The 11,384-nt window shown below is 48.8% G+C and overlaps 1 protein-coding gene across 12 annotated transcripts in view; it reads right to left on the bottom strand.

The window, feature by feature from the left end:
- TENM4 (teneurin transmembrane protein 4) overlaps positions 1-11,384 on the bottom strand; it is a 711,025-nt gene that overhangs the window by 87,078 nt on the left and 612,563 nt on the right. For all 12 annotated transcript variants that reach the window (XM_081798927.1, XM_081798926.1, XM_081798930.1 and 9 more), the window contains one exon: positions 7,861-8,077. In XM_081798927.1, coding sequence (XP_081655053.1) covers positions 7,861-8,077 — 217 coding nt within the window. The remainder of the gene's footprint in view (positions 1-7,860; positions 8,078-11,384) is intronic.

Here is an 11,384-nt window from a genome sequence, read left to right on the forward strand (position 1 = left end):
CCGAGGCCTGGGGCTGGGGGTGCAGGTGGCGTGGCAAGCAAATGCCCTTCTGTAAGCGCTCTGCCACCGATACGCACATAAGGCTCTACATCTGCAGGGCGCTGATGAAAGACTGGAGCGCATATGTGACCTTCCCCCACCCCTTCCATTATTTTTGTCCTCTTGGAAACCCTTGCTTTCAAAATTCCTGGAAACTTCGTGTCTTTATAAAAGGATCTGAAGGAAATTCTGAATGACTGACATGGCATCAAGGTGACTTCATTTCTCTTTACAGCCAGTTTTAAGTCCTAACTGAGACAACCAACTCTGATCTGGTTAGTGAACAGGCGAGGGACCGATCTTTCTCGGTTCCTGCCCCAAACCCACCTGTCTGGCCGCATGGCCCCCCGTGTTCTCCCCTGTCCTGCAGGCCCCCTCTGCACACCAGGATCATGTACCCCAGACTTCCTGAGACCATCTTGATTTCAAATGTTAGAGCATGGCTCTTGACTTTTGACTTGGAAAACAGTAGCACCATAATTATGCTCCATCTACATTAAAATTCTCTCAATTCTCCGATTATCCCGGAAAGTCTTGCCAGTTCCTCAGTCTAGAAGGCATGCATGTGTGTATGTATGTCTCTATCATCTATCTATCTATCTATCTATCTATCTATCTATCATCTATCTACCATCTATCTATTATCTATCTATCATCTATCTATCATCTATCTATCTATCATCTATCTATCTATCTATCTATCATCTATCTATCTATCATTTATCTATCTACCATCTATCTATTATCTATCTATCATCTATCTATCTATCATCTATCTATCTATCTATCTATCATCTATCTATCTATCATCTATCTATCTATCTATCATCTATCATCTATCTATCATCTATCATCTATCATCTATCTATCTACCATCTATCTATCTACCATCTAACTATCATCTATCTACCATCTATTATCTATCTATCATCTATCTATCTATCATCTATCTATCTATCTATCTATTATCTATCTATCTATCTATCTATCTATCATCTATCTATCTTATGTAGCTATCTATTTATTTGATGTAGTGTTCCATGATTCATTGTTTGCGTATAACACCCAGTGCTCCGTTCATTTTTAAGTCTTGTTCAACTGAAGCCAACACTAAGCAATGGAGCTTATCAGTAGTACGTGTACACAAGCATGCACACAACCGACCACGTTTCATGCAGTACCTATCCTTTTCACGGAGCTGCACTGATACGTTCCATTCCATTGTATCCCATTCCATTTAAATTTACTTCTTTTTAAAAAAATAGTTGCGACTCATGACATTGATTCCATGATGCACTAATGGGATAAATAATGTTTTAATGGCCCACCATCCTCACTGAAATCTTTGTCTCAGGCCAAAGGCCGTGCCCCGCCGGAAGTCTTCATTCAGTGAAAGTTCCCTTGTTGGCTCACTCGTTCATTTTCAAAAACAAACATATACTGTTGGCTCCTCTGGGCCAGGCCTGTGGTGGGTGCTAGAGACACAAACAGGTGCCAGATGCAGCCCCTAAGGGGTGATGGCCATACTTTTGAATTCTTGGGATGCTTTGTCTCTACCCCTCTTCAGGCACTCAGCTCTGGCTGATTGGCTGACTCGCTGATTCATTCTGCCATCCGTGTGGCTTAGTCTGTGTCAACCTCTCTGCTTGGCACTAGGGGTTCAATGACTAACAAAGGATGGGACACATGAAGAGCCCTCAAGGTAGGGGGCTATGGATGCATATCTTCTTGCATGGAGCAGTATGTACCAAACAGAGTTTGTGTTGTGTGGCAGCTCTGTACCCCCTCAGAGCCTGGCCAGTCTCTGCTCTCCAGAGGATCTGACCCTCTCCACAGCATATGATCCTCTGCCTCCTTTGGGATGAGTGCTCTGGTCACCCATCCCCCATCCTTTTTCTAAAGTCCCGACTCCTCAAGTCTTTTCTCTTTGGGCTCAGTGTGTCCCATCAGCTGACTTTTTTTTTTTTTTTTTAAGATTTTACTTATTTATTTGAGAGAGAGAGAGAGAGATAATGAGAGAGGGCACAAGCAGGGTGGAGGGGCAGAGGGAGAAGCAGACTCCCCACTGAGCAAGGACCTTGATGCGGGGCTGGATCCCAGGATCCTGGGACCATGCCCGAACTGAAGGCAGATGCCCAACCGACTGAAGGCAGATGCCCAACCGACTGAGCCACCCAGGCGCCCCCATCAGCTGACTTTCATAGCAATCTGTCCACACCCAACTTTCTCATCTGAGTGAGTTGATAAGCTGTTAGGCTTACAGGGGCCCAGAAAGACTTGACAACATCACATTTCTCTCACCCATAGTGTCCTCAAACCTACACTGAACTAATATTCAAATAACTCAGGGATGGTTCTTTTGTCAGAACCTCTTCCTACGATCTGGCATTGGTGATCCACAACTATTTGCTGAAGGGATCTGTCTGCCCTATGTCCAGCCTGTCCTTCCCAAGAGAAGAGATGCAACCAAAATTGTATCATAGGGACATAGTGGCCTTGAGTGGTCTCTGAGGAGGAAATGTCTCATGCTTCCCTCTCTTTCCCAACTGTCTGATCCCAAGCTTTATAGTCTGGGTCCTGTTATCCATCCTCCTTTTATGGATGGTCAGTTGGGGATCCATCTGCCACCTACAGACCCGAGTGGCCCCTTCCTTCCCACTCAGAGGGCACCATACATTATATTTTTCCCATGACTCCAGGTGAGGGACAGGCATTCCACTGAGCAGATGGGGTCTGGGCCTCCAGGCTGGGAAGGAAAGACGGTATTCAAGCCACTTAATCTGGTGATGGTGCTTCTCCTGTCTGCTCTGTCCCCTCTTACTTTAGACCTGTGTTAGGTCAGCAGAAGCCACTCACATCCTACCACTTACATGGAGTTGAGGACGGCAGGGGCAGAATGTCAGACAGAGATGCTACTGTATGAAACACGTGCTCTGGACCAGGCATTGTGCTGGGCTCTAGGGACACAGATGAGCCAGGCAGGGTTCCCGAGGGAGGCCTTCCTTACTCCAAGTCCTTCGGGCAGTCCTTCTGCTTCAGTTTGGAGTCAAGCTCTGTGCTCTCCTCCAAGGAGTCCAGCCCAGCCTAGAGCCTACCATGCTTGGCAGGGGCCCTCACATCCTGAAGCCCTGCTGCCCCTCCTTCTCTGAGAGCCACCCCCGCTCCAGGACCTTGGGCACAAGCTGGGGTGCCGCACAGAAGCCTAAGAAGCTCTCCATAGAATTCCTGGTGTCATTGGTGGACCTGAGAGCCTCCTGCTTCTTCATCCCAGCCCTGGGGTCAGGCCTCCCTGAGTCAGACACACAGCTGGGAGCCTGCGGCGTGCAGGAAGGCACCTCTGGGGCTGCCCATGCTCGCTGGGCTCAGAAATGCTGCCGCGTCCCCGGGTGACAGCCGGCAGCGTGAGGCCTGTTAAATGGACTCCTGTGCAGACCATACACGTTGTGCTACAGCATATGGGGTGCAGGAGAATGTGGGTTTTTCTGTCAGGCACAGGCACCAAGTCAGGTCTGCCTGCTCATCAGAAACCCCACTCTCTGGAGGAGTGCCATTCCTCCCTAACAAGGACCCCAGCTGACAGCTGGCTGGCACAGTGCTGCTTTTTCCTTTCCTCAAATAAGAATTCAACAGTCTAAAGCTCTCTCCTCTCTCGGTGGCTGCTGGACTTCCCTGGAGGACACGTTACTATCAAGTTGCACTTCCAGTTAAAAGAGTTAGAAGTTCTTTTTAACAACGTCACCATCACCATCGTCATCATCATCTTCTTCTCCATCATCATAATCGTCATCAGAGAATTAGCAAACATTTTTGGTGTGGCCAGTACTAGGTGATGACTTTAGGTACTTTGTTTTTTTCATTTAATTCTCATGGCAACTCTGCAAAGTAGACATTATTACCCCACTCTTACAGATGAAGAAATTGGAGCTCAGAGAGGTTAAGGAAATTTCCCAAGGTCACACAGGCAGAAAGTGGATGCAAAAGACTTTAAATCCAGTTGTCTGAGATAAATGGATAAAGAAGATGTGGCATTTATATACAATGGAATATTACTCAGCCATCAAAAATGACATCTTGCCATTTGCAACAACGTGGATGGAACAAGAGGGTATTATGCTAAATGAAAGAAGTCAATCAGAGAAAGACAAATACCATATGATCTTGCTCATATGTGGGACTTAAGAAACAAAACAGAGGATCATAGGGGAAGGGAGGGAAAAATAAAACAAGATGAAACCAGAGAGGGAGGCAAACCATAAGAGACTCTTTATCTTAGGAAACAAACTGAGGGTTGCTGAAGGGGAGGGGGTGGGGGGATGGGGTAACTGTGTGTCGCGCATTAAGAAGGGCACGTGATGTAATGAGCACTGGGTGTCACATGCAGCTGATGAATCACTGACCTCTACCCTTGACACTAATAATACACTATATGTTAACTAACTGAATTTAAATTAAATTAAATTAAATTAAAAAAATAAGTCCAGTTATCTGATTCCAAAGCTTGTGTTATTTTCACTAGGCCATGCCGCTGCCGTAAATGCTACCATTTACTGACCACCCAAGTACCAAGCCCTGTGCTAGGTGCTTTATTTCAGTTAACCCTTTCAATGGCATTCATGAAATAGTCATTATTACTGCCCATTTGTAATTGGAGGCCCATGCACAAAGGTTTAATCCTTTCCTCTGAGGTCACACAGTGCTGGTGGGAGGTAAATCCAAAATTCAAACTCTGGGCACTTTCTGTGAAGCCACATTCCTTCCTACGATAGGAAGGCAGGCCACAACCCAAACCTGGTAAGGGGTTCCACTTCATCCCAACTACGTAAATAAGCACTGGTCTGCAGACCCAGATCAAGACAGAGGATACCCCTTGGGCAGTCTAATGAGAAAAGCATTTGATGCCTCATGTTTCCAGGTTTCTGGTCACTTGGGCTTTTTTTTCTTTTTTTAACATAAAAATCTGTTTGGGGATACTGAGTAGTGATAGACCGCTGTTTCTTCCAAATCTAGATGAGCAAGGAGCAGGGATATAATGGTTTGGGCACATTTTAGGTGAAAGGAATTTTTACAGTAACATTTAGAAGCTTCTGTTATCCATTTATTTGTAGAGTGAATACCATATTCCAGGCCTTGCCCTAAGTGTGATAGGTTTGGAGAGATGAACAGTCTCTGCTTTCGAAGCATCTGTAGTTTAACTGAAGGTGACAGATACATAAACAATGATCTGGGAGCTGACTTCTCCTCCTGCCTCTGCTACTCATCTGTAATATGATTTTTAGCAGATGATTTAACCTCCCTTGACTCTGAATCCTCAGTATAAAATTAAGTAAAATAGATAATGTATCCATCCATCCTCCCTCCCTCCCTCCCTTCCTTCCATTTCTTCATTGTTTAAGGCAATATGTACGCATGTTTGTTTTGAGCATCTACTAAGTGCTAAAATGAGTAAGATGCAGTCCTTTCCTGGAGGACTCAGTTTAGAGGGTTGATGGACATTTACATATGTGTTATATTAAGCCACTTGTCCAGAGCCATGTACCCGGTAGTGACAGAGCCAGAATCGGAAACACAAGTTGGCCTGACTCCGAGGCCTATGCTCTCCCCTTCTGTCGAAAGGTTCCTTTCTCCTGGTACAGCTTTCTCAAGTTCCCTGCAAGTCAGACCCGCTGGAGCCACAGTGGCGAAAGCCTGTGTGGGTCCCCCAGGGGTCTGCGGCATGTAAGCAGTAGGCTTTGGTGGGTCACCAGAAGACATGCAGGGGGCGTGGTCCCTGCTGGCACCGATCAGGATGGCACGGTAAGGGTCCTGCCCACTGGCAGCCAACCAGCCAGAACCCTGATCAGATCCCATAATGGGCCCAGTAAAGAAAGGCTGAGCCAGGAATATTCCCCTTGGTGGGAATAATATGCCTATCTCCGGTTGATTAAAAGAACATAGGCCATGAGAAGGCCCACAAGCATATACAAAGTCACACAATTGAATAAAAGAGCAGGAAGCTTCCTACCCAGAGACAAAAGCAGCATTTCTGACCAAGATAAACGAATAGGTTTTTCTTCTCTCTAGTTCTGCTCCTGGCTCAGCCACTTGACTAGCCTGTGAATTTGGGAAGGTCATTTAACCTCTGCGGTTCTCAAGGTTCTTGAGGTGAGTTGAAAGATTTGGACTACAAAGCACTTTCATCTCTGAAAAGGTTAAAGTTTGAATGATTTTATGCACTCCTGTTACACCCCGCCCACTGGGCTCAGAGTACTCCCCCATTTCACTCTCTCTGTCCTGTCCTTGCTTCTTGTGAGGAGGGATGGGGGCAGTGGGAGGCAGGTGCTCTGGACCCCACAGTCCTGTGGTGTGAAGCCCAGAACCCGGGCTCCATCCCGCCCCAACAGGGGGGCCTTCTCCTTGGATCCCCAGTTATGCCTCGCCTCCCAGGGCGGCTCCTTTTGCGGCCCCTGCCCTTCCCCCCCTCACACATTCGCCTCGAGCGAACTGTTGTGTGCTCCTGGTTTTGACTCCTGCTTGCTTGTTGAAGGCTCCCAAATCAACACCTCTGACCTCCATGTGAGCTCCAGAATAGCTTATGAACTACAAAATCTCCCTTCCTTGCCCTTACTGTGCAGGGGGGAGGTCATCACCTGGCTCCCAACCATCTTGCTGCTCTCGGATCCCCAACCTGGTGAAGGCAACACCATCTCCCAAGGCATCTGAGCGAGAGACTCCTGCGTTCCTCAGGCCCAAGTGATGCCTGAGCCCTGCTGATCTCCCCCTTTAAACAGAACTTGAGGATGGCCTTCACCCTTCCCACCCCTCACCACAAGCCCGTTGTCCCCGTGGGCCAGGAACTCTCTGGCACAGAAGTCATGGACACAGAAGGGACAAAATCTGTAACTGCTGAACTGAACTGTGCTGGCTTTAGAGAAAGCTCTGCATGTAAGAGGCATCCCTACACTGGAAGACATTCAAAAGAAATTATTACAGGTCACTCTCGGATGCTATGCCTGGGTCGAGAGCCCAGTCGGGGGAGCGGAGAATAGAGAGCGGCCTTTTGCTGGCCCCGTGCGCTTTCCAGCCCCTGGTCTTTGTACAAGCTGTTCTCTCTCCTGGGAACACTCTCCCCTCCCTGGCCAAGCCAATCATTTCTCATCTTTAAGACTCTGTCCTTAAGTCATGGTTTTCCCCTCCGCAGGAGCACCTCCTCAACGGTCCCAGAGTACCCTGAGGGCACAGTTCTGGTGGATCACCCTGGAGGTCTTTTTTTTTGTCCCCTTAGTGGACTGGGAGTGACCCATGAGCAGGGACGTGTCCTATTCACCTCTGTGATTCCAGCACAGGACCTCGCACAGAGTGGACCTCAGTGAACAACTGTCCAGTGGGTGACAGACACAACTGAACACTTGTGAAAGAATGCACAGGCAGACGGCCTGGGGGGCCAGCCGCTACACCCCACCCCCCACCATCTTCTGGACATCGGCTCTGAGGGTGAACAGTGTTAAAGCGTTTCCGCTAGTCTGGAGACGGCAGAATCAGTAAGAGCTGACTGCAAAGAGGGTATTGATCCAAGATTCCCCTTGGACCTTTGATTTCTCACTCTCTCCATCTATCACCCAGCGGGAACAACACAACTTGGCTCATTAAAATTCCAAATGCCTGGGATAGCAGTTTTCTAAGTGTGGGCACCTGAGGCTGCTGCTTCTCTGCCTCCCGTGACATTCCATGGAGAGCCTTCAATGCCCACCCTTCTGGCTTCCTTCCCACCCCCACCACCCCAACGGTGGCCCAAGAGGTGATTCAGTTCTCACGCAGACAGCCACGACAGCCCAGGGGACTCACCCTCCATCAAAGGGGTTCTCCCCGGGAATGATGTGCGTGCTGTCCCTGCCCACAAGGAACTTGATGCGGTCGTAGAAGGAGTGCAGGTTCTGCTGGGACGTGGGGGCCTGTGTCTCCTGGATGATGTCCAGAGGGTCAGGGGAGCCCAGGCACAGCGGGTTGACATGGCAGAGGGGCTGGAGGCAACAGTCAGGGTCCATGCAGTCCAGCAAGCCATCTGCAGGGGAGACAGAGCATTAAGTTCATACCGCTACAGTCTACCAGCCGCATCTGTCCACAATGCCTTCGTTCACGTCTCTATTTTCCACTCACTGAGACACTTGATTAAGGACCTGACATAAGCCAAGGGCTTTGCAGGGAGATCCAGGGGCTTCAGATCTGCTCCTAGCCCACTCATCTAGTCGGGGAGACGGACAAGCCCGTGTACAGGGGGACAGGTGGGGATAAGGTGTTTCTGTTTCTTTTCAAAGAGACAGAAGGAATTTTATGAGGGCCCAGGGGTGGGAGAACATACTGAACATCTGAGCTGCTCAGCTCAACTCGGAAGATGAGGGACGAGCCCAAGAAGAGACTGTCGATGCTGGTGGAAGCAGAAGTATCGGGGACGTGGGCCAGCTTAGGGAGTTTGCCTATCACCCCCAGGACGGGGACGGTGGGAGCTCCTGGAAGGTTGAAAGCCAGGGGGACATCGTCTGATCTGCATCACTGAAAGAAGCTCTCCTGTAACCAGGAGGGGGTACTGAAGCTGGCCCAGAGTGGAAGCTGGGGGCCCCACGGCGGGCAGCGAGGGCGTCTCTGAGGTTGCACGGGGCACAAGAGATCAGAGCAGGAACAGTGGAGGTGGGGACAAGTGGGTGGTTTGGAGGGAAATTTAAGGGTTACGAGCAATAAGAGCCAGGAGTGGGGGACAGGAACAGCCCAGGGTGACAGTCTGTTTGCTTTGTTGCAGAGAGCAGTCTAAGGGCATGTGTTCCTCTGGGTTCAAATTCTGCCTCTCTTGCTTATTAATAAGCTGGGCACCCCACCATCCTGGAGACCTAGATCCTGTTCCGGTTACCTCTGTTGTGTCCCCAGCTCTTAGTTCAGGAGTTTAAAACATGGCTGTGAAGTAACTACACGAATGAGAACTGAATGAATTGACAAATGCACAGGGGATGAAACCAAATGACAGTCCACGAAAGCCAGAAAACCACTATCTTCGTTCACTTCAGCTTAACAGTGTGGTATGGTGGGAGCATCATGAGGCTCAGGCTGCAGCTCAGGTCCCAGAACTGCCCCTAAGCATGCCCGTGGATGGATGCCTGCTCTCACTCTCTGAGCCCCAGTCTTCTCATCATTGACATGCCTCCCTCGCTTCTATCTCCCAGGGTTTGCGATACAGATTCCGCCCACCAGAGCACAGCATAGCCCGAGCCAGATACGGTGCCCCATCCACACAGGTGGCCCCCCAAGCCTCCTTACTAGCCTCAGATGTATTGTGGCCTCCGGTAAGCTACCTGACCTCCCTGAAATCCAGTTTTTTTTCCCTTAGTAAATTAGGGACAAAAATCCCTTGTCTTTCTTGCCTACTTCTGCATGGCATTCCAGACTTCATGACTGCCTTGAGGGTAGTGCAGCATCAACAGCCTGGACTCCAGAACCCAGATTGTCTGGGGTCAAACCCTGGCTCTGAAACTTACTACTTGGGGGCAAGTTACTTAAACTCTCTGGCCCCCCTTCCCCATGTGTCTTACAAGGGGATTATAAAAGTGTCACATAAGTATTTGTGACATAAATGCAAAACATAGTATATGTCCCCAAATCTAGCAGAGTACTGGGTACACAGTAAGTACTTCCTAAGAGGTGGCCCCCCTTCCTGTCCCTGAGTCTACACCATGGCTCACCAAAGTGTAGGGCCGTTTGTCCTTGGTCTGCTCACCTCCCAGATTCATCTTGAGATGTGGAGGAAAGGCCTCCTCTGACCCCAGCATGGTCCCGGGTCCTAACTCGTGGCTCCTGTACCAGAGCCCAGATACGCCCACTAACTGCCTAGCGAAGCACCTGTCTCCTCCGGCGGATGGCGGCTCCATCATACGTTCTCGTGCTGCCCCTGTCAGACATTGCTTAAACACATAATTACAGCCCAAGCCATGGGTTATTTGCATTCTGCTATTGATGTTAGCCTGACAGATTCAGCTGCCGCATCCATAACTCCGCAGAAATGCTCCATTATTCAATCCCAGTGAGCAGGGACGTTGACCATTAAATCAGCAAGCACAATTGAAGGGCTGTGAAAAGTCATGGCTAATTTGAAATTTTATTAGCTATTGCCTGCTCTTGTTTACCACTGAAGCAGACCCTGGAAGCCAGTCTTTTATCTCTTTATAAACACTTTGCTCTGTGGCATCTTGGAAGCACTGCTCCCTGTTCTCTAGTCCTGGGGGAAGGTTAGCCAGGAATTATTGTTATTATTATTAATATTATATTAAATGATGATGATGACGACCACAGGCATTGTGCTAAATGCTTGACAAAGAATGCTTTCAAGGAATGCATCGTTGAATCTTCCCAGCTCAGTGAAGTAGCCACTGTTGTCACCATCACCCACATTTTATTTATTTTATTTTTAAAAAAGATTTATTTATTTACTTGAGAGAGAGAGAGAGAATCCCAAGCAGACTCCGTGTTGAGCACGGAGCCCGATGCGGAGCTTGATCTCACGACCCTGAGATCATGACTGGAGCCGAAATCAAGAGCTGGATGCTCAATTAACTGAGCGGCCCAGGCTCCCCATCACCCTCATTTTAGAGAGAAGGAACTGTAGGCTCAAAGTGGTAGAGTAACTTGGTCAAGTTTGTGTAGTCAGAGAAGGAGCTGACTTGGAATCTGAGCCCAGTTCTTTCTGAAGTATGAAAGGTTCTTTGAGTCCTGAAGAGACTTTTGGGAACTATTTCTTTTTTGTTTTTTTTTTTAAGATTTTATTTATTTATTTGACAGAGAGAGACACAGCGAGAGAGGGAACACAAGCAGGGGGAGTGGGAGAGGGAGAAGCAGGCTTCCCTGCTCAGCAGGGAGCCCGATGCGGGGCTTGATCCCAGGACCCTGAGATCATGACCTGAGCCAAAGGCAGATGCTTAACGACTGAGCCACCCAGGTGCCCCACTGGGAACTATTTCTTAAGTGGAAAACATGAATTTATGAGTCTTGCTGAAATACCTCTCTTCCGTACCCTTCCAGCTCCCTGGGTGAACTCCATCACAGCACTCACTCCCCCTCCCCCCACTCTAATGTTGGTTTTCTCTCTCCTTCCCCAGACATGGAGCTCATCTCAGTATCCCTGTGCCTCCTCTAGCTTCTGGCTTCATCCTTGCTTCTGAAATCAGGCTTCCCCACACTCCTATTTTCTTTCCTTTTTTAAAAACAAATTAAGCTGGGGCGCCTGGGTGGCTCAGTCGTTAAGCGTCTGCCTTCGGCTCAGGTCATGATCCCAGGATCCTAGGATCGAGTCCCGCATCGGGCTCCCTGCTCTGCAGGAAGCCTGCTTC

This window comes from Leptonychotes weddellii, chromosome 11 (assembly GCF_054177405.1).
Source record: "Leptonychotes weddellii isolate Sample4059 chromosome 11, ASM5417740v2, whole genome shotgun sequence".
NCBI lineage: Eukaryota > Metazoa > Chordata > Mammalia > Carnivora > Phocidae > Leptonychotes > Leptonychotes weddellii.